This window comes from Dipodomys merriami, unplaced genomic scaffold (assembly GCF_024711535.1).
Source record: "Dipodomys merriami isolate MVZ:Mamm:240054 unplaced genomic scaffold, mDipMer1.0.p SCAF_30, whole genome shotgun sequence".
NCBI classification, from domain to species: Eukaryota; Metazoa; Chordata; class Mammalia; order Rodentia; family Heteromyidae; genus Dipodomys; species Dipodomys merriami.
Window position 1 is genome coordinate 6,021,554 of NW_027204493.1, and position 24,435 is coordinate 6,045,988.

Genomic DNA, 24,435 nt, shown 5'->3' on the forward strand with positions numbered 1-24,435 from the left:
GGCAATGGTGGAAAGTTTGGTCTTGGATAAGAAGTACCTCAGATGCTGAGGCTGAGGCTGGAAAAAAAAAACCCCAAGTGAGAAGGGGTGCAAAATACACTTCTGTAGCATGGGATCAAGTCAAGGAGAGAAAAGTTGATGGCGTCAACACTTTTGCAAGTAAAAGACACAGTTATCGGAAGAGATTCTTTTATTGTTGCCTTTTTCATATGACAAATTTTGCACACAACCGATAACTAATCCTCTATTGTACATTTTAATATTTAAAATATATTTTAAATTAAAATATTACATAAGTCATTCATAGCTATTTACCCATTTCCTCCATAGACATATAAATAAGAATTCTACAATAGTCTCTATTTAATTTGGAATTTTATAAAGTGGACATTGCATTTAATTCATATACTGTCAATCAGGTAAAAATTAAAGAAAATATACTCCAGCAGATTCCATAATATTTATTACCAAATTGAACATACAAGAAACATTTAGAGGGCTGGGAAGGTGGCTCAGTGGTAGAGTGCTTGTCTTACATGCATGAGGCCCTGGGTTCAATTCCTCAGCACCACATAAGCAAAAAGAAAAAAGCTGGAAGTGGCGCTGTGGCTCAAGTGGTAGAGCGCTAGCCTAGAGCTGAAGAGCTGAGGGACAGCGCCCAGGCCCAGAGTTCAGGCCCCATGACCGGACTCTCCCCCCCCCCCCGAAAAAAATTTAGAATCACATAATTTTAATCTAGCAATAAAAGAAATTCATCGAAGGGTAGATGCTGACTAACCCTATTAAAAAATAGACATCAGCCGGGAGCTGGTGGCTCATGCCTGTAATCCTAGCTACTCAGGAGGCTAAGATCTGAGGATCGAGGTTCAAAGCCAGCCAGGGCAGCAAAGTCCACAAGACTCTTATCTCCAATAAAAACCATTAGAAAACCGGAAGTGGCACTGTGGCTCAAGGGGTAGAGCGCTTGCCTTGAGCTGAAGAGTGCAGGGACAGCGCCCACGCCCAGAGTTCAAGCCCCATGACTGAACAACAACAAAAATAGACATCAAAGTAGTTTTCAATTGGAGGGAATTATTGAGATGAATAATTTTTTCTAGTCCTAGGGCTTGAATTCAGGGCCTGGGCACTGTCCCTGAGCTTCTTTTGCTCATGGCTAGCACTTTACCATTTGAAACACAGTACCACTTCTGTTTTTTTCTGTGTATGTGGTACTGAGGAATCAAACCCAGGGTTCATGCATTCTAGGCAAGCACTCTACCACTAAGCCACACTCCCAGCACCAGAGATGAATAATTTTTTAATGTAGAGAATTTTGTAAATTAATTAGTATAAATTTGCTCTATTTTCTAATTTTAAAGCACTTAATGGAAATCCTACTTTACTCCTATGGAAGTTTTGAGCTATTTAAAGAAGGGCTTTGGCCTAGCTAGCTCTATCTTGTCCCTTTTGCTACTTTATTTTCCAAAGTTTTCATACCTACAGTCACCTTGGGACACCCTGAAGGACAAGATAACAAATAAACATCTTGAGAGAAGGTCAGAACTGCTGCTCAATGCCCTTTGCACCAACATGACCTGATGTCTCCAATGTGCTGGGATAAAAATGAACAACTGGAGCATATCTTTGATCAGAGAAACCTAAGTACATACTTTGTGGCCATGGAATCCAGGGAGAATGAGATTACTTCCTAGGTGTCAATGACTCCTACTACTATCACAAAGTTGTAATCGTCCAATTCTGTGACTGTTGTCTGCCACCCATTACCATACAACATCATTGTGACTGGAATGATTTATAGGTATTTCTTACTCTCTTGCCAAGACTGTCCCTCTGTCTTCCTGTTGGAGCCATGTTCAATTAAGTCTTTTTTCTCTGCTGTTCCCCAATGGGCAACTCTTTGAACTGTCACGTAGGGACTAGTAGTTGAACCTAGCTTGTTGGTACACCTGGATGGGGTTTTTCACCAAAACTCTGGGCTCAACTTTAGAATTATCCTTTTTTGTGTGTACGTCCTGGGTCTTGAACTCAGAGCCTGAGTGCTATCCCTGAGCTTTTGTGCGCAAGGTTAGTGCTCTACCACTTAAGTCACAGCTTCGCTTCTGGCTTTTTGCTTGTTAATTGGAGATAAAAGAGTTACAGATTCGGGGCTGGGAAGATGGCTCAGTGGTAGAGTGCTTGCCTTGCATGCCTTAGGCCCTGGGTTCGATTCCTCAGCACCACATAAGCAAAAAGAAAAAAAGTCAGAAGTGGCGCTGTGGTTCAAGTGGTAGAGTGCTAGCCTTGAGCTGAAGAGCTGAGGGACAGAGCCCAGGCCAAGAGTTCAGGCCCCACGACCGGACCCCCAGACCCCCGCAGGCCAAAAAAAAAAAAAAAAGAGTCACAGATTTTCCTGCCCTGGCTGGCTCTGAACTATGATCCACAGATCTCAGCCTTCTGAGTAGCTAGGATTACAGATATGAGCCACAGATACCCAGAAAGAATTTTCCATTAGAAAAAAAAATTTAGTTGAGTCATCTTTTAGAAACTCCAATGGGTCTTTGTAATATTAAAACCCGGAGAATGTATTAATCATCATTTAACCAATATGCTCTAAAGATAGAAGCTTCTGAAACACAGATCCAGAGCTGGGGGAGAATGATAAAAGCATGACATAAGTAAAAGTGAAAAATGTTGAGAAACCCTTAGTTTAATCCTGTAATTTATAGATGAGGACATAGGATCAATAACATATTTAATGTTACATCCTGGTTTAATAAAAGAGAAAAGCAGTTTCAAATTTATTAATTTCATATCTTAGAAGTTGTAAAAATTCATCCATATTAGATATTCTTAGAGTTTTGTGTTTTATGTTATGGTGTTAAGTGTTCTAAGCACTTGAAACCTAATGTCTCCTATATGGTGTCTGCTTTGAGGACGAGTTGGTATTGAAAGGGGTAGCCTAGCTCAAACACATGGATCTATCAATGCTTGTTCCTTTTGTTGACCAGCTTACTAGTAAAGAGGTTAAACCACATTTTATCCTCTGTAGAAGTAACTGAAAACCAAGCAACAATATTTAAGAGTTTTCATAAAAAAGAGGTGCTATAAAAAAAAGCTAGAGCATTTCCAAGTTTCATTCTTCACTTCTTCATAGATACAGGGAGTTCCTCATCTGTGTCAATTCTAATTACAATAAGGACATGTGTTTAAACAGAGCACACAATTAGATGTTAGCACATGGATCCACAAAAATAACACTTTTCTATACTTAATCTTAGATGTACACACAGCATGGATAACATTCTTATGAAATAATTAACATTTTCACAACGAACGCCTAGGGACAAACTATATGCAATAATTTTACTGCTAGAAGTTGTAAAAAAATTAACCCACCAGCAGGAGAGGAGACAGATAATTTGAATAGATATTTTAAGATTAAATGATAGTTTTTTTTTCTTCTCGAAGAATGTTTTTAAAATTTCCTTCCTGATTTTTTTCATATGTTTTTGACAGTACATTTTTCCCTCTTTTTTTCTTTTACTTTGGAAGGTTTCTAAGAGAGATGGTCTAATAAACAGTATTATAAGGGGGTATCTTTATAATCATCGCCAAACTGAAATAATTCTTACCTGCCATTAATATAATCTTTTGAGATACTGATTAAGAAGATGTCATTTTTCTAAGATTAAAAAAATTCAAAGCCTTATAAAGGTAAGCAGAATTTCACAGCAAATGGCAATACATCATTTGTGGATTTGTTTCCCATAATACCAGAAACATGTATCAATTAAAACCAGACTTTGTGTTGGCACCTGATGAAGACAGCAGAGTGAACAGAGCTGAGGGCTAGTCATTGTCATAGATGCAACCTGGAAGAAAAAGGTACAGGTTCAAGTATACAGCTGTATGAAATGCACATGTTTCTCAGTGTCCTAACTGATTAGAATTGCAAGCAATATATACTCGTGTACTTTTTGAAAAAGAAGTTAGATGAAAGTCTATGTATTTAAGTTTCATTGTCTGGTATTCAATTCCAATAACTTTTCTGGACAGCTTTATTCTTCATCGGAATAAGAAATCTAAGATTATTTTATCTGTCACAAATCATATTTTGATAGTCATGCTAAATAAGACTGATTAAATATTAGGAAGTATCCTACATTTAATAGATTAAAGGATAAAGTGATTAGCAAATAGAAGGGCATTGGTGGCTCATGCCTATAATCCTAGTTACTCAGGAGCCTGAGATCTGAGGATCATGGTTTGAATCCAGTATGGGCATGAGATTCTGATCTCCAAGTAATCATTTAAGAGAGCCAGAGTAGAGGTGTGTCTCAAGTGGTAGAGTGCCAATATTGAATGAAAATGCCAAGGGAGGGTACCCTGGCCTAGTATTCAAGCCCTAGTATCCAGCATAAAATTTCACCAAACAGTTGTACACTGTTTAAATAAAATAATGCAAGGTTTTTCCTCTTAATTTTCATCTCTGTGTGAAAATATATTTTTTTTTTTGTCAGTCATGGGGCCTGAGCACTGTCCCTCAGCTCTTCAGCTCAAGGCTAGCGCCCTACTACTTGAGCCACAGTGCCACTTCCAGCTTTTTCTGCTTATGTGGTGCTGAGGAATCGAACCCAGGGCCCCATGCATGCAAGGCAAGCGCTCTACCACGGAGCCACCTTCCCAGCCCCTGTGTGAAAATATTTTTTCCCTTATGATACTAGGTCATTTGCTTTTCCTAACATGTTTAAGTGACTGAAATTCTTATCAGATGGGATAGCTCCAATTAGTCAAACAAGCTATTATCAGTGTTTGTATAAATCATCAACTCACTGTTACTGCTCTCTGTGCTGGCTGACTTACCATCAGCAATGTCATCATAGATCTCTCCATCACTGTAAAGATGGAAAATAATTTCGATGTTAAAAGATGCCTTCCCAATATTAAAGTCATGTTAAACGGAAAGGACAATGATTATTATAGAATGTAGACTTCTAAAGAAAGAAATTGTACAGTATGCATTTATAAGTGGAAAGAAATTTCATACTCATTTCAACCTCTTCTTTCATTGGTTTTGTCTAATCCTGTTTCGTTTTTCTAAGAATAACTGAAACATGCTTAAAGAGCATAGACTGCCTCACTCCTCCTTAGACCTTACTTTGGGCAGAACACACAGCTGTGCTCACTAAGAAAACTGTAATGAGCTACCAAATGAATAGTCATGTGCAAAAATCTATCATGAATTTTATATCTATTGATATTAGATCTATACTTTTACTTGCATTCATGATGAAGGAAATATAATACATTACATTTATATTTTCACATTTCTAACTATCCCTTGCAAATACCAATTTTAGAGTCTGTAAATGTTATTTGTAAAACAAGTAGCCAAGATAGAGTTATCCTGGAGACTCTTAATGCCATATGAATTAAAGACACACTTCCGAATTTCAGAACTGTGAGGTGGCTTCTTCACTTAGGCCAGACTCACTCTTGGTATCTGTCTGATCTCTGTGCTTTCTCACAGAGCAGCATCAGGCCCTTCAAATGTCTGCCAACTGTGGCAGATGCTGTGAGTTCCCTATGTCTTCTGTTTGGATCCTTTCTTTGAGACTGGGGGAGGATTTGGCTAATATAAATTTGACGCAAATGCAAATGGGACAGATTTTCCTGTCATTCCTTTCATACATGTTTAGACATTCATTCAAATAGGTGGTGAACCAATAATGACTTAGACAATGTATTGTCTATATTTTTTTCTTAATCAATCTGTAATAATCAGCAAAGAAGAGGTTGTCCTAATTGCTGCACATTCTTTCCATACAATCTGTACCTTCCACAGAACAATGCCTATCCCTGTGATTAATGCTCTAAGGAAAAATAAAGTGCGATTCTTTTCTTTTCTTTATTGAGTGTTGACTAGTTTTCTGATAGAGCTCTTAATACTGACTTGCCATTTTCTGATTGGCATCAGGCTGCTTAAAGATAAATGATACATGAATCTTTGTTGTATTATGATAAATTCCATAAACTTTTGTATTGATAGATTAGGCTTCTTGGAGTAAAATCTTACAGTGTTTTGGAGGGCTGCATTGACACACCAGTACCAGACTGTGACAGACTGTGACAATGACTTCTTCATAAGAATAGAGGAATCATTGACTGCTATCTTCTTTTTTTTCTGTCATGCTTCCAATAAAGACAAGATAATAGTCTACTATGCATGGTATATGGATAGGGATAACTTTATCCAGGAGCTAAACTATAAACTGTTGGTGGGTGATATTAGTTTCTACTGTATAGACATTATTTGGACTGTAATTAATTCATTTCCATCGCTAGATTAAACATTCAATAAAATGCAAAACATTAGTGATAAGGTGTGGCTTTGACCAGAATGCCTTCAGTGTTTGCTGAGTATACAAAATGATAATCTATATAATCATGGGCGAGAAGAACTTCTTGCTTAATACAGAGTGGCATTTTATGCAAATCTCAACTGTATAATCAATAATACCATACTAGTGTAACATGGTTTTAATATAGTTATGATGATGTAGTAGTTTGCATTATTTGATTCTATTAGAAAACTTTCAGAAAGACAAGCACAAGATTCTTTTAACCAGAATAGTAATAGGAGGAAAGAGGCTTACTTGTCTACCAGATGACTCCGAAGGACAAAACCATCTATAAAGAAAAATACAAATAAGTTTTATTTACAGATGTAGGTTTGAAAAATCATTATTTCAGTTAATGTTCCAAATAAAATGTAACCACCACTTTTAAAAATTAAAGTTAAAAAAATTTCTAGGCTTTTAGGTAATTTACTTCCTAAAAGTTACTTATACTAAAATGTCAGGGATCCAGATATTTATTAAGGGCACTAAAATAATCCTTTATTTGACCTATGTTCTAATTCATAATTACAGTTTATTTACCTTGATTTCATGAACTAATTATTAAAAATATATTTTTAGGGTTCTCTAACACCTAATGTATTGCTCCCTCTATCTTCCCTATTCAACAGTTCTAAGGAACTTTTGTTGATGATTTTTGTTTTTTTCCATTGTGGGGCTTGAACTCTGGGCCTGGGCGCTGTCCCTCAGCTCTTCAGCTCAAGGCAAGCGCTCTACCACTTGAGCCACAGTGCCACTTCCAGCCTTTTCTGTTTATGTAGTGCTGAGGAATGGAACCCAGGGCCTCATGCATGCGAGGCAAGCACTCTACCACCGAGCCACCTTTCCAGCCCCATGAGCTACCTTCCCAGCCCCGATGATTTCTTTTTTGATGATTCTATTGCTACTGATGCTTTTGCTCTTTCTGTTTCTCTGATACATAGATTGTGAGTATTGTTTAAGAAATAATAAAATTTAATAAGAAAACAATAAGAAGAATATGAAGAAAAAAGATCAAGGAGATGGGAATGTGGGATGGTACTGTGCTACTGTATTTCAGTTCCCTGATTATGTGATAATTTAGGGCTCATTAGCTTACATTACATAGTGTTTTTGAAGGAATACTGGCTTTAAATATAACATTTTTTTCTGTTTAATAGCTTTAAAAGCTTCAAAAACTTCATTCTATTAAAGACATGATTCATGGCAATGTCAAACAAGTGACTTACCATGCTTATTTAAAGTCTCCCCATTATAGTTCCTAGAAATAATGTGTGTTTTTATTTTACTTTTTTGCAATAGGACTATGATTCATTTTTCTTGTGTGTCTCATGTACATTCATTATAGGGGATTTCAAGCCCCCAAAAACAAAATTACCATGGCTCTGTATCATGAAGTATGTGCGCTGTGTTTAGTTAGCCCTATAATATTGAGACTATGGACACACTAGAAAGTCTCACATATAAAATTATTATTTAGAAGCTTCCAATTCAGAGAGGAGAACACAGTGACCTGAAACAAATTCTTGAAATATGCAGTAGGGACAGCGAGTTAGGAAAGTAACACCCACCTCCACATGTGTCAGCTAAAAATTTTCCCACAGTGTTTGCTTACCACAGTGCAGATGCGAATCAGGACTAATGAGTGACTCACCTTTTAGAAGGATATTGTGAATATAAAGTAGCCAAGAAAGCAGAATATCTTGGGAAAGTCATAAATTAACTTTATTTTCAGCTTTTTTATATTAAATAAAAAATAATGGGTAACTTCCTCATTATTTCACTTGTGTGCAGAAACAAAATAAAGTTACTCAATTTGATTTCATTAAGCTTAAAAACCATAAAATCATATTTATAAGATAATTTCTTTGTTGCTTTGTATGTCTCTCCCCCACGGTATAGCCCTTGTTTTCATTGTATTTGATGTTGGTATACTTTGTGGAGGGGAAGGGAAAAAGCAAATTGTTTAAATAGGGATACAGGTGGACCCATTGCAACAATGAGATGTACAAGTTGTTATGTCGAAAAATGAACTTTACAACTTTGGTGGGGGTGGGGGTGGAGGTGGGGTGGGGGGGTGGAAGGTGAGGGGATGGAAAGGGATGGGAAGGGGAAACAAAGGAGGAGGCAACAATGCTTGATAAGAAATGTACTCATTACCTTGCCCATGTAATTGTAACCCTTCTGTACAGTATTTTCACAATAAAAAAATAAATGATATATACTTAAAAAAACAAAATCACATCATATATATTTACCCGGGTATTAATTTGAAGAGAAAATACTAACACAATAGAAAGAAACAACATGTGGTATATAATATTTAATATAAATTATGATTTGGGGTTTATTAAAATATTCTCTCTATAGTCTTTAGCTTTTTGTGTTTAATATGAGTGACTTTAGAAATGCTTTAACTGGGGCTGGGAAGGTGGCTCAGTGGTAGAGTGCTTGCCTTGCATGCCTGAGGCCCTAGGTTCCACTCCTCAGCACCACATAAACAGAAAAGGCTGGAAGTGGCACTGTGGCTCAAGGGGTAGAGTCCTAGCCTTGAGCTGAAGAGCTGAGGGACAGTGCCCAGGCCTAGAGTTTAGGCCCCACGACCGACAAAAAAAAAAAGAAAGAAATGTTTTAACTTTCATTGAGACAGGCTCACATTATTCAGGTCAGGCTTGCCTTACTAGGCTACCCTGACTCAAATTGCTGAGTGCTGGAATTAATGACATGTATCACCGCATATGACTAGTTGAGCTTCTCTTTCCTCCCTACTCCTCCCCTCTGTCCTCTCCTCCTGCTTCCTTCCCTTCTTCCTTCCCTGTCCCCTCCTCTTCCCTCCAAGCCTCCTCCTCTCTCACTCCTTCTCTTTTTTTCTCTTTCTCTTTTGTGGTGGGGCTAGGGCATGAAATCAGGGCCTGGGCATTGTCCCTCAGGTTTTTCATAGACTTCCCTGCTAGGGCTGGCTTTGAACCTTATCCGCAGGGATCTCAGCCTCCTAAGTAGCTAGGATTATAGGCCTTAGCCATCACCACCAGATCTGAGTCTCAAATCTTAATACACTGCTCCTGGCTTTTTTCTTCTGTACCCAGATTCCATGTTTTCTTTGAAAAGCCAAACCATACCTCCTCTATCTTAACTTTGTATTAATTTTTCCCCATGCTGGAGTCACTGTGCATTATTCTTGAAGCCATTTTAGTTTCTGTCCCTGAGTCACCTTCCTCCCATTAAAATTAAATTCAGAGCTCATGTTTATATGGCAACCATGTTGGTTATCTAATTTCAAATATAGGAGAACATAATTTTAAATTACTCATTCCTCAGTTTTAAAAGAGCTTCCTTTTAAAATTCAACAAGGCAATTTCCATTCGTCAATTCTCATAGCTGATAAAGCTGAAGGGGACAGGGATTATCTTGTGTTTATTTAGAACAATATGTTGCATCAAGTACATCCAAAGAGGAAATGAAAACAAATGGTCATGTAAGGTAAGTAAACTATAAATTCTAGGTGTGATATATGTCATATGATTTTCAAAATCAGGGCAGAGCAAGTACCACTCACTGCTTGGACAGACTGGTTCTTATGTGTACATGTAAACAAGTGAAGGAAGAAGTACTAGTCACAAAAGCCACCTCCTCACCACTGCTCATGATTTACCCATTCCAAGACACACTCACTAACTTCAATTTCAATACACACACTAGGATTTTCAGATGCTGGTGGATTCTAAAACACTATTTTATGAATATTTGCATTTGACACCCATTATATAACTAGCAGTTGGTAAATGAAAAGACAAAAATAAAAACTACTGACTTCAGTAGAACAAAAATCTCATTAAAAATATTTCCTATAATAAACCACAGAGCAAAATCAGCAAAACAAGGTGATTACTAAAGTTTGTTTGGATAGTAAATTCTGGGATGCCATGAATATAGAGCATGAAGAGTAACTTACATTTCCCTTCTTCATTCCTGCAGAGAACTTTTATATCATCTGTGCTTTGTATAACTTCAAGAGATTCCCCAGGTTTTATCTGTAGATCCTTCGCTCCCCACTTTTTAGAAGTTAAGGAGGGTACAACTTTGGTTGAATATAGAACTCTAATTTCACCATCATACTGGAAAAACAAATACATTAAAATGATTGATGTGTACTATTATAGTAACTCATTTACTGACAAATTTATTAAGATCTTTACGAAATAAATAGTTCAGTGTTTTCAAATGATAATATGAGAACATTGAAGAAAATTGGAAAAAATCAGGGGAAGTAGTTTATCTTAACCTTACCAACTCTGAATATCAAATGGGGTTGAGAGGGATGGGGGAAAATGATGAAAGAGGTGAAATTGATCATGATGGTATTATATTCACAAATAGCATGGTTGAATGGCAACTCCCTTGTACAATTACTTAAAGCTAATAAAAATATATTAAAAATAGTAAAAATATTTTTAGATTATCATTTTGTCAAAGTTCCAAGACATCTATATTTAGATGATTGCAATGGTATATATATCACATATGACAGTTTACATAATTTCCATCAATAAATTAAAATCTAAAGTAAATTTTGTGGGAAATAGAGGAACTGTGATAGATAATTGTAACATGTATTTTGATAAAGTTAATTGAATTATTTTATTAGTGCTTTAATTTCTATATAACATTGAATATGCTGGGTACTAGTGGCATACACCTGTAATTCTAGCTACTAAGGAAGCTGAGATCTGAGGATCAGGGTTCAAATCTAGCCTGGGCAGGAATGTCTGTGAGACTCTTATCTCCAATATTCTCTCCAATTAACCATTAGAAAATTGGAAGTAAAGCTATAGTTGAAAGTGGTAGACCACTAGCCTTGCAAAAGAGCTCAGGAACAGCAACCAGGCCCTAAGTTCAAGTCCTACAACCCACACACAAAAACAAAAACAAAAAACAAAAATTGAATATGATATACCTTAAATTTTTTCCGGAGGTCTTTTTCTTCCTTTTCCTGCTTTTTTAGCTTCTTAAGGTCCTTTTCGTCAGTCTTGGGCTTTCCAGTGTTGATTGCTTGACTTGTGTAGCACATAAAAATATAAACAAAAATTTTGTTGAAAAAATAATAGATTATAGATTTAACTAAATATTCAGTTCTTGCTCAACATTATTTTAATTATTCTTAGAAACCCAGTACCATTCATTATAATAAATAATGACCCTTCATAATATGGAAAGGATTTGAAAGATAATACTAATTATGAGTCACAATGGAAGTGAGAGATTCTCTTAATGAATCCTACAAAATATCTGTGCAGTACACAATTGTGTACCAGTGGTTTTGTGATTTAACCTATACTTAAACTTCCTATGTATTCAAACGTTCCTAAAGGAGTAAATCCAAAATTAATTGGCTAATGCCATAAAAAATGCAGGGAGAACTTTTGGGCCTTTACCCAAATGATCACAAACAAGGCCATACTGAAGCTACCAGCACAACTATGTTTATTGCAGTATTATTTACTATAGCTAAGATATGGAACTAACCAGATGCTCCTCAGTAGATGAATGGATCAAGAAAATGTGATAGATATATGTATGGAATTCTATGCCTCCATCAGAAAGAATGACACTGTCCCATTTGTTAGGAAATGGAAAGACTTGGAAAAATCATAGTAAGTGAAGTAAGCCAGGTCCAAAGAAACATAGGTCTCATGGTTTCTCTTATTTGCAATAACAAGTATATGTCTAGAAAAGGTCAAAAGCTATGTGTATATGACCATATAAGATGATGCTAAGCAAAATGAACCCCAAGATAGGGACACAAGAGGTTTTATCTTTGTTGCTGTTGTTTTTAATGTACTTATAACGTACTGTGTGATTTTTTTCCCCATGGTACAACACCTATTTTCACTGTATTTGATTCTGGTGCTCTACATCTTATATATACGTTTTTCTAGTTTGGGGGGGGAAAGGGAAATAACAAAAGGCTGAAATAAGGATACAGGTTGATCCATTGTAACAATGAGATGCACAAGACACTATGTTGAAAACGAACTTTACAGCTTTGGGGGTGGGAGTGGGGGGAGGGAGAAGCTGGGGAGGTGGGGAGGGAAGAGATGGTAGGGGAAAAACAAAGGAGGGGTAACAATGCTCGGTAAGAAATGTACTCATAACCTTCCTCATGTAACTGTAACCCCTTTATACAGTATCTTTACAATAATATATATATATATTAAAAAAAGAATATTAGGAGGAAAAAAAGAAAATGCTGGGAGACATAGTTCAAATAGAATGGTACATATTACCTGATTTATGTAACTGTAACCCCTCTCTATATCAACATACAATACAAATAAAAATAAATTAAAAATGGATTTTAAGGCTTCTAAACCATATTGGTGGTTAATATTTTCATATCTATTTAAAGTGGATCCAATAAGGTAAAGATTGTAGCTTGATGGTAGAGTGCTTGTCTCATTTGTATAGAGCACTGGGTTTGGCTCCTAGAAACAGAATAAATAAATAGACAACTAAGCAAGTAAATAAACTAAATGGAGTCAGAGTAGGAGGAAAGAATTGTTGGTTAATTAAAAAAACCAACAACTTAGGAGCGGGCATTGATGGCTCACACCACTAATCCAAGCTAATCAGAAGGCTGGGATCTAAGGATCCAGGTTCAGAGCCAGCCCGGGCAGAAAAGTCCATGAGACTCTTATCTCCAATAAACCACCAGAAAACCAGAAGTGGCGCTGTGGCTCAAGTGGTAGAGCGCTGGCCTTGAGTTGAAGAGTTGAGGGACAGCCCAGAGTTCAAGCCCCATGACTGACAAACAAACAAACAAACAAAAAAACTTAGGTAAAATTAAGATCTTAAATATTGCATAAGGGATATTTCTTCAAGAATATAGCTAATGCTCAATCTTATCTTAATTGCTTTATTAAATTGTCCACTTGAATGTATGAGAAAACTACATTCTTTTTTAAAATTATATTTTTATTAGCCTTAAGTAGTTGTACAAAGGAGTTGCCATTCAACAAACCAGTTTCTAAGTACAATGCATCTTGATTAATGTCATCCCAAGAAAAATATATTCTAAGTGTTTTACTCAATTAATAGATTTAATATTTGAAAAATGATGCCTCAAGCTAGACACTGACTGCATCTCACCATGTCAAATGGACTATAAATGATCGCAACAGAAATGAACAAGCCAAGTTAGTACTTCTGCAGCCTGTTTCACCAAGGGTCATCTGAGAAAGAGCTTTTTAAAATATAATACCCTTGCCTAGTTCCTAGAAATTCTAGTTTAATTATGATCAGTTGATTTTAAATTCCAGATTGAACATTTTCAGTGCATACATACATATTTAAGAATCTTTCCAAGCTGGGCACTGACGGCATATGCTTATAATCCTAGTTCCTCTGAGGATGAGATCTGAGGATCAAAGTTTGAAACCAATCCAGGAAGAAATATCCAAGATACTCTATATTCAATTAGCTACAAAGAGCCTGAAAATCTAGCTATAACTCAAGTGGTAAAACCCCAGTTTTAGGCAAAAAAGCTGAGGGACAGTGCCCAGGTCTTGAGTTCAAGCCTCAGTACTGGTACACACACACAAAATTAAATTTTCTCTATTGTCACTAATTTATAACTAGAGTTGATATCTATTCCCTAGGGATGGATGTCAGAGAAAGGCTGTGAATCCATGGAGAAGGGGTTTTAACAAACAAACAAATTAGAATAAACGAACTAAAACACTTGTGAATAGGATACAAGTTAAATACTGATTTTTAAGATTATCTAAGATGAAGCTTTATTTGTGGTTTATTTAACATGTGCAATATGACATTTTTGATCCTCACTATTCACTTTGCTCACTGTGAAAAGAATGAGCACACTGCCTTTTCCCAGGTTCTGATTCTGCTCTCAGGACCTCCTGCCCTAGAGGGTTCTGGGACTTGGGCAATTTGCTAACTCAGATTAGCTCTTTGGGACTAGCAGATGATATATGAATATTAAAAATGCTCCACAAGCTATCTGTGAAAATAACTTATTGAAAGTGATAGAATACACTGACAATAAACAAATGGTTTCTATCAGATCCAGTTCAATCAGTCGGAATTTGTTTTGCTAGGAGAAAAGGTCCTGTGAGTGATGGGGTTCTGGTAGAGCTGGTTTAGAGGACGTGGTAGTATTTCTACAATAATGTAAATCAGAAAAAGGCATCAGAAACTATCAGAGATAAGAACAGCTTCCTGATGGTGAGGAATATTAAAATGGGAAGGTGTTACTGAACATTCTATTTTTCTCTCTTGAAGACCTGAAATGGGGGGGAGGGGGAGAGAAATCTCCTTCCAACTTTCTTGTTTTGTCTGTAGAAATTGACCTTCATATATGAATGACTGTGGAGTTTGTCCTCAGGTTCTTTCCTGGTGAAACTGTGTGGATAGCTCAGTAAAACTTGTTTAACAATGCTGGTAAAAATAAATACCTGGAGTTCTCTCAGGCATACCTTATTTCCCTTCATCACCCCACCCCACTCCCTAACCCTCTCCTGCATTCTTAAAGTATAGCTCAGAAGGGTCTACTGCCTGTGTCCCTTTGTGTTACCTTTGTCCTATAACAGTTAAATACACCATAATTTTTTTTATTCTTTTCTTTTTTCAAGTTACAGGAGTGTTCCTACTTTTATACACAGTATATAGCAACCACCTCATGTATTTATTGGAATATGAGAAAACATCCTACAATATTATGTTCCACCTGAAAGACTTTTCAAAACTGTTTTATTAACCAATATTAACAAATTTTAAGCTAGAATTAAGTTGAAATGTCAGGTCAGCTGAAGAAAGTTACCGTCAACTTAGAAAATTTGAATGAAATTGATGAGAATCTGATACCTTTGTGAGGAAAAACTACACTGTAAATTCCTTTAAAACAACAAAAAGCTGGAGATGGAGCTGTGGCTCAAGTGGTAGAGTGCCAGCTTTCAGTGGAAAAGCTAAGGGACAGTGTCTAGGTCCTGACTTCAAGCTCCCGTATCAGCATTAAAAACAACAACACAAAAACCATGAAAACAAACTCCAAATCCTTTCTTCTTTCACAAAGAAAACCAATGTAGTAGAGATTGAGGTGCTTTGAACAGGAAGATGAGGGCTGAGATATAAAAGAAGTATACTGAAGACAGAAATTGCTTGAGGAAAAGGATAAGAATAAAAAGGGGAGATGATTCACTGAGATCTTTTGTGACCAAATTATCACATATAGTTTGCCAATGAGTGAGTAAACAAATGAATGCAGAAAATAGTGAATCCCTAGCAGGGGTTACTCAGGGGACAAGGATCAGTACTAGAAAACCAAGGGAAGGGGACTGAGGAGAGCAGGAAGAAGGGTTGTGGTAGAGAGGAGATCTAGGACAATTGGCTCATCCATGTAGCAGAAGAGTTAGAGCTGGGTTCACAAAGAGTCACACTTGGCCAAGTGAGGTCGTTCATGCCTGCTATCAGGAGGTAAAGATCAGAAGGATAGTAGTTCAGGTGAGCCCAGGTAAAACAAACAAACAAATAAACAAAGATTTCATCTTAAGCTGGGAGTGGTAGTATGGAGAGGTAGTATATATGTATCAACTAAGGTATGCAGGAGATATAAATAGGAAGACCACTGGCCAGGCAGAAACATGAGACCCTATCCAAATAAAGAATGAAAGACTGGGAGGCCTGGTGGGAAAGTATTTGCTGAGCAAGCACAATGCCCTAAATTCCAACAGTACTGTCAACAACAGCAGCAGCAGCATCAAAAGCCTCTGGAAAAAAAGGAAGTCAAAAGAAAAATAGTATTAGAAGGAAGACAGAACAAAATGGTCGCATACATAGACAAGTGTCCCTAAGGTTGTTGTGTTGGTTGCAATTTCCTGTATAATCTCATTGTTAATACTTCATTGTAATGAAAGCATTTTAATTACCATATCTCTGCTGGTGGAGGAGGAAAATCAGAGGTGTCCACGTCATCATAAACTTCTTCTCCAATGTCTAGCAAAAGATAAAATATCAAAGCTTGAGATACAGTCAATTTAATTTTATTTTTAATTTTTATTTTTTGTTGGTCTTGGGGCCTGAACTCTGGGCCTGGGCAATGTCCCTCAGCTCTTCAGCTACCACTGAGCCACTTTCCCAGGTCTTATTTTTTTTTCTTTTGAGACAGCATTTCTTCTATGTAGTTTGGTATTGTCACAAACTCACTGTAAACCCAGACTGGCCTTGAACTCATGATCCTCCTTTCCCTGACTCCTGAGTGCTGGGATTATGTATAGTATAACCAGATTAATTTTTTTTTCTTTTTTCTTTTTATTGTGAAAATACTGTACAGAAGGGTTACAATTACATGGGCAAGATAATGAGTACATTTCTTTCTCTTGGGTCAGGTTGTGGGGCCTGAACTCTTGGCCTATGCTGTCCCTCAGCTATTCAGCTCAAAGCTAGCGCTCTACCACTTGAGCCACAGCACCACTTCCGGCTTTTTTTTTTGCTTATGTGGTGCTGAGGAATCGAACCCAGGGCCTCATGCATGCAAGGCAAGCACTCTACCAATGAGCCACCTTCCCAGCCCAATGAGTACATTTCTTTTTTTTTTTTTTTTTTTTTAAAGGTGGCTCAGTGGTAGAGTACTTGCCTTGCATGCATGAGGGCCTGGGTTCGATTCCTCAGCACCACATAAACAAAAAGAAAAAAGCCGGAAGTGGCACTGTGGCTCAAGTGGTAGAGGGCTAGCCTTGAGCTGAAGAGCTGAGGGACAGCGCCCAGGCCCAGAGTTATGGCCCCACAACCGGACCAAAAAAAAAAAAAATGAGTACATTTCTTATCAAGCATTGTAGCCTCCTCCTGTGTTCCTTTGTTTCCCCTTCCCATCCCTTCCCATCCTCCCCTCCCCAACCCCTCCACCCAATCTTCCTCCTCCCCCCCTCCCAAAGTTGTAAAGTTCGTTTTTCGACATAAGGACTTGTACATCTCATTGTTGCAATGAGTCCACCTGTATCTCTATTTAAACGATTTGTTTTTTCCCAATTTTGATGTAAACAGTCACTGATGTTTTTAATACAAAGTTGCCTCTTGGACAGTAAGGAAGATTTCCTGGAATCTCCATATATTTCTCTGAGAACCATGGTTTCTCACAGGGAGAGGTTTTCATTTCTAGGTATGTTCAATTTCTCTCAAAACCAAAAAAAATCAAATCATGACCATGATTATAACAATCAATGTCTAGAAGAAAAAAAGAAATCATGGACCATGACTGATGATATGAACATGCACAGGGGTGATGAATGGATAGGAAGGATGGATGAATTGGTGGTGGCAGCATTAGTAAATTGTAGATGAAGTATCTGAAGACAGAAACTGCTTGAGGAAAAGGATAAGAATAAAAAGGGGAGATGATTCACTGAGATCTTCAGATAGTGGAGATTGAAGTTCAAATTCATTTGGAGTTTGGAATATTGTGATAACATATACCATCCTGTTTATCTATCTATATTTTCCTCTTTCTTTCTTTTTCTCCTTCCTTCCTTCCTTCCTTCCTTTCTCTTCTCTTTCTTTCTTTCTTTCTTTCTTTCTTTCTTTCTTTCTTTCTTTCTTTCTTTCTTTCTTTCTTTCTTCCTTCCTTCCTTCCTTTCCTCCTTCCCTCCGTTCTTTTTTCCCTTTCCCTCCCTCTATCCCTTCCTTCCTATATTCTGTCTTACTTGTTGATCTCTTTCTCACTGATATTAATATTACCGTGATATTAAGACTACATTGCTTTCAAACTCCCTCCCTTCCTTCATCCCTTTATCTTTACATTCTTTTTTGTCATTCTGTTCCTCATTAATTTTAATATTACAGGGATATTAAGACTGATCACTTTCAGACCAAAAGATTATTTCTACAGATATTTCAGAGACCAGTAGGTGATGAGATACAGTTTTGGCAGAAAACCCACTCAATGATCTTTTCAGTGTGTAGATATGTTTCTTTCTTCTAGACTTCTTATAAAGTTAGGAAGAATGTTCCATCTCTATGCTCAAGATGCTCCACAACAAACTAAGCTGAACAAATGAGTTTTAAAAAATTGCAAAACTTTTAGGAACGATTATCAGAAAATTTAAATGCTCTCTAGTGTACAAGGAATCACTGTATTTCTCTTTCTGTGAATAAATTCCTTAATTTCACAAGTTTTAACTTTTCTGAGCTGTATGAAAAATTTGTAATACTTCAAAAGGGTAAAAATTGCCATTTCATTCAAATACACTTGAAACACACTTGAGAACAACAGACACAACAAACCACAAAACCCACATTAAAAAAATGAATTGAGTACATTTGTTCTACTTCTTGACTGCTCTTTGCAGCATCAGTTTTTAAACATGTATTGATTATGATGCAAGCATACCCACAGGCATAGATCAACTTAAGTTAGTAGGTCCTTACATTTTTTTTCAAACTGATAAATGCAAACCAAGTTCTAATGTCACTTAATGACTCTGAAAGAATAGATGACCTCAGTGTTTACTTGATCTTTTATTATTTTAAAAATAAGAAAAAATAAGCTCTTTGAAAGCCCTTGAATAATCTTGGCTGACAAACATTTTAGTTTGTTCAGATTAAAGTTAAAAATAGTCTTTGGAAGATCTGTCTCAGCAGAGGTGAAAAGGAAGCTGCCTGAAACTATACAAAGAAAAAAAAAAGCCTTGCTATATTAAACATCTCCAAGTACAATCTGAACCAGATTTGTGAAAAATGAATGAGTTTGGGTGGGAGCCATGGTGGGTGTTGATGTTCTTCATTTGCCACATATCCATAATACCATAATAGTTGCTGGAAGAACATTTTTAAAGCCATACATCTTTAAAAAGTTTTCTCATTCTGCTTTATTATGAGCAATGGTGGCCATCCATGGTGAAGCGACTTGCCCAAAGTAGCATTGTTTTTTGAATCAAGCCAGGTTCTGGTGGGTCAGGCCTGTAATCCTAGCTACTCAGGAGGCCGAGATCTGAGGATTGTGATTCAAAGCCAGCCTGGGCAGGAAACTCTGGGAGACTATTATCTTCAATAAACTGGAAATGGTGCTGTAGCTCAAAGTGGTAAAGCACTAGCCCTGGGCAAAAAAAGCTCAGGGACAGTGCCCTGGCCCAGAGTTCAAGCCCCATGGCCAGTTTTTTTTTTTTTAAAGACATATTTCAACCATGTCCAGTGCTTCCTACTACCCTACCTTCAAGAAATAAAGATGTAAGATATACAATCTGTTTTTTAAAATTACTTACCCGGGCTGGGAAGTTGGCTTAGTGGTAGAGTGCTTGCCTAGCAGGCATGAAGCCTTGGGTTTGATTCCTTAGTACCATATACACAGAAAAATCTGGAAATGGTGCTGGGGCTCAAGTGGTAGAGCGCTAACTTTGAGCAAAAGAAACTTAGGCACTGAGTTCAAGCCTCAGGCCTGGCAAAAATAAAATAAAATAAATTACTTACCCAGTTGTTTAGGAGGAGATGGGAAACTAGAAAGAAAATGAGAATAAAATTATAATCAGAGTAATATAAACCTGAAAATGAATTCCTTTATGTAGGCTAGGTATAAATGGGCAATAGCCCAGAGGCATAAAGTGGTGGTTAATTATCTGTTGATCAGCATTCCTTTCTTATCCTCCACTTTCCACTGTTAGTTTCTTTCCATCAGTTTGGTATTGGGCAGACTCTTTCTTGAATCCCAATGCTGATCCCCCAAACATCAAGGGTCAAGAAATTACTCAGTTGGTTTATTTTTCCCACAGCCATTGGGCCAATGTTTTTCAGATCTGTTCTGAAGTTTGGGAATCTTCTCACAGCAGAGTAAATTAAATGGACTCTTTATTTTGGAGTTCTTGTGTCATATACAGGTCTGGTTGGAAACTGCTCATTTGTATTGAAAGAGGTCATAGGAATATGACCAAGTTTCTCTATATGCACATAGTTATCCTGAACAAGGAGAATGGAGAATAGGAAAGGAATAACCACCTAGGGTGAAAGCTTATGGACAGAGTCATATGAAACTGTGATTAAGTGGAATTTAGTTGCCACAGAAAAAGACCATTGTATTTATTACTTCCTGAGTTATGACTTTTAACTATACACGCATACACAAACACAAAACACACTTCTGAACACAGGACAGGAATGACGGGTTAAAGTAGAGTTTGAAGGATCATTAATCCAAGTGACTCAAAACCAGAATTAGATGGTGTGAAACTGAAGCAGAAAAGAACAACCTTCTTTCCAAGTCAAGATTATGTGTTATATGTGATGTTCAAGAAGACCTGGCGTGGTGTTTCCTTAAAATTTCCAGTGTATCATTTACTGACTGCTATTTACAAAAGGGTTAGAACTGAGGAATGCTATTTGAAATGAAAAACTTACAAAACCCTTTGTAAAATGTAGTGCCATTAAGTACACATAAAAGAGAAAGTTTTGAGTTTTTTTGTCATGAAACATGATTCAGATCTTTTCAACTCATATGTAAGGAATTTATGCCAGAGGGTAAATTCGAGGGGGGGGGTGTAGGGAAGGAATGGAAAAAGAAAGTTCAACCTCAGTTTTTATTTAGACAAATGAGATACTGAGAATAATTTTAGCACAGGGGAAGTATAATTCGAATGGAATTAATGTATCATTATAATGGAACAGTTAGAAAAACTGTAGGTACTATGTTCTAGGAAAATGAAAACTCTTGTCCTACATTTCTAGAGGGGGGTATTTTTTTTTTTTGTTAGCATATCTGTGGTTTAAAGCATACTCACAGTTAAATACTATGCAGTTGCATATAGTACTGGAATTAAAACTGTAACATTTAGATGTGATATTGAAGTTAAGAAAGTCCTACTCAAGGGGCAGGGTTTGTGAATGAATGTGTGTCTGAATGTATGAGAAACAGTAAGCCTATGTATACATGGGTATTTTCAGACAAGTTCATGGGAAAAGAAAAATATTGAAACACATGATGCTTCTTAAATAATTGGGGTCCTTTATGCAATGAATGCATGGGTTTAAAATCAATCTAAGATGATTAATAGAAAAAGAACATTAAGATGGTCTCAGCCTACTAGGATTTGATTATTGGTTATAAAATATTAGTAGCATTAAATTAAATTAATGTTAGTAGAGCTATTGTGCACTGAATTTGGTTGGTTGGCTCTTACGATGAACCTTCATTATTGTCTGACTCAGAGACTTTAGGTTTCTTTCGAATACTTTTCTTTGTGTCATCTTTTCCCTTTAACTTCTTCAAAATCCCCCAGGACCACATGCTAATCTTCTCTTCATCCTGTAGTGTGGAACTTTGGAGCATGCAAGCATTGATCAGAATGTAATAATCAGTAGAATGGGAAAACATTGTGTGGACATTCAGATTTTTAATAATTCAAGTGCATGGATCATTCAGGCAGTAAATTACTCAGAGAATTAAACAAAATGGTACTATTAAGCTTATATATCACAATGTCTGAATACTGCTCTTACTAGGAGAGTTTTGTTTGTAATACTTAGGGAGATTTTTCTTGGTTCTTAAAATATGAAGTTAGGTCAGGAGTCAATTTCAAATAACAACTCAGTATTGCTTATGATTACAATCAAGCTAATTGGTACATCTTAAAAATATAAATGTGAAAAGAGAAATTTTATAATTAATCTAAAAGACTATTTTATAAATTATTCTTACAAATATAAAGAGATTTCATTTTAAGCTAGAAGATTACATATTCAGTATCAGTTCTGTCACTTATAACAACTGGTCTCTGTGGTAGAGAAAACAAATAACAATTGTGTTGTTATATAAGAAATAGCCATATAAGTGACAAATTCTCTAGAGATTTTTATAAAAATAAATGACTGGCCGAACACTAGTGGCTATAATCGCACATACTCAGGCAGCTGAGAGCTGAGGATGATGGTTCAAAGCCAGCAGACAAGTCTCTGAGACTCTTTAATTAACCAGCAAAAAGTGAGAAGCAGGCCTGTGGCGTAAGTGGTAGAATACCAGCCTTGAGAAAAAAAGCTATGGAATAGTGCCAAGGCCCTGTGTTGTCGCCCAGCAAAAAATAGACCAAAACTACTGTTTGATAAAGAAATTATAGGAAAATTTTTGGGAAAATAGCTGCAACCCCTATACCTTACTCCTTCTTTCTTTTGCTTCTTTTGCCATAGTGAGATTCTTGCAAACAATGCACCATTTCATTTGAAGTATGCTGCAGTCACACACTTAATTTACTATTGTTATTAAGAACGCAGAAATCATTTTGGAATGTAATTAAAAGCACCTTTTTTACTTTTTAATCTAGCTGGAAATCAAAACTAAATATATGTATATTCTATTTTGCAGAATAGTGATTCATTATTATTCTCACCCATCGTGAGCATCTTGGTCTTCTATTCCATCATAAATGTCATCATCTGGTTCCACTGGGAATATCCCTTCATTTGAAGTAAGGAGAAAATCTTCTGTTAATTTTATAAATCAGTCACATAGAGGTCACAGATTTGGATAATAATCTTTCTATTTGATTTCTTAGTAAATATTTAAATAAACCTTCTATTCCTCCACTCTCAGAACATAGGTAAAATAATTGCTTTAAAATCATTTTGTAAAAATTTTAGAGCTGAAATTATAAAAAAGAAACTAGGTAGATACCCTGGACTTAAGATGATGGGAAAGGGAAAAAATAGGCATTAGACAAGGTGAAACTGCACAGTAGATAGACTAGATATTTACCATGGAAAAAAAGAAGTGAGGAGGTGATAAGAAAGCTTTAGTTAAGGGGGCTGGGAAGGTGGCTCAGTGGTAGAGTGCTTGACTCCTCAACACCACATAAGCAGAAAAAGCTGTAAGTGGTGCTGTGGCTCAAGTGGTAGAGCGCTAGCCTTGAGCTGAAGAGCCTAAGGTCAGTGCCCAGGCATTTAGGCCCCACAACTGGCAAAAAAAAAAAAAAAAAAAAAAAAAAGAAAAAAAAAAAGAAAAAGAAAACATAAAGCTTTAGTTAAAAAAATTAGTTAAAGCTGGTGCTGGTGGCTCACACCCGTAATCCTAGCTACTCAGGAGGATGAGATCTGAGGATCACAGTTCAAAGCCAGCCCAGCCAGGCAGTAAAGTCCATGAGACTCTTATCTCCAATAAACCATCAGAAAACCAGAAGCGGTGCTGTGGCTCAAATGGTAGAGTGCTAGCTTTGAGTTGAAGAGCTAAGGGACAATGCCCAGGCCCAGAGTTCAAGCCCTACTCCTCTCTCCCTCCCCAACCCCCAAATTAGTTAACAGTGAATGAGCAGATAGAAAATGATAGTAATCAAGATAGTGAAGAAAATCAAATGGGATGAAAAGCACTCTGTAAACATCAATGATAGATGAAACGAAGAAATAAAAGGTGACATTTAGTATATCCAGTTTCAGATTAAAAAACTCTTGCTTCCTTTCATTCCTTATGCTATGCTCTTCAGGAATCCTGCTATTTGACAAACATTTATTGATCAAATATTTATTGTGCACCTCCCATGAGGAATATGTATAGTGACCTTGAAATTTATTTTTTAGTAGAAAAATGAGAACCTTTGAAAAGATTGGTTCAAATTCCTCAAATTATTGCTGGAAATCTAGCTATGGTCAGGGCAGTCTTGTAAGCTGTCATCCATACAAGGACATTTCTGAAAGTGACGCAGATACTTAGGATACATGGGGTGTGGGGTCAGTCCAGGATCCATAACAGACTCAGAATAAAAAGGTGACTCTGCTCAGCAGGTCTAACCAGATATAGGCCGTTGACTAATAGACCCATAATCTTTCTCCACTGAGTTTCCCCTCATTTTTGACAAGCAAAAATGTCATAATATACTCATAAATGGGAAAGACTTGTGAAGAAACTTGTAAGCAATAATGAGTGCATGGCTTACCTCCACTCCCACTGTGACTGTGGCTAGGGAAAAAAATCAGAAATATTTAATATATGAATTACATAGCTCTCAGAAGGACAGTGTATAAAAGATGAATGACATTCTAAGTAAAAGTTATTAGGTGAAGAGAATGATTTTTTTTTTTT

At 36.7% G+C, this 24,435-nt stretch overlaps 1 protein-coding gene across 4 annotated transcripts in view; it reads right to left on the minus strand.

Annotated features, from left to right (window-relative positions):
* Positions 1-203: 203 nt before the first annotated feature.
* Positions 204-24,435, minus strand: part of Fyb1 (FYN binding protein 1) — a 128,102-nt gene continuing 103,870 nt past the window's right edge. For 3 of the 4 annotated variants that reach the window (XM_070041081.1, XM_070041080.1, XM_070041079.1), the window contains exons 10-19: positions 24,290-24,312; positions 22,754-22,820; positions 21,551-21,688; positions 19,851-19,876; positions 16,319-16,385; positions 11,332-11,431; positions 10,330-10,492; positions 6,636-6,669; positions 4,843-4,874; positions 204-3,851 (exon numbers count right to left, since the gene is read on the minus strand). In XM_070041081.1, coding sequence (XP_069897182.1) covers positions 3,829-3,851; positions 4,843-4,874; positions 6,636-6,669; positions 10,330-10,492; positions 11,332-11,431; positions 16,319-16,385; positions 19,851-19,876; positions 21,551-21,688; positions 22,754-22,820; positions 24,290-24,312 — 673 coding nt within the window. In that variant the 3' untranslated portion in view covers positions 204-3,828. The remainder of the gene's footprint in view (positions 3,852-4,842; positions 4,875-6,635; positions 6,670-10,329; positions 10,493-11,331; positions 11,432-16,318; positions 16,386-19,850; positions 19,877-21,550; positions 21,689-22,753; positions 22,821-24,289; positions 24,313-24,435) is intronic. The other variant, XM_070041082.1, reaches the window with a different exon arrangement.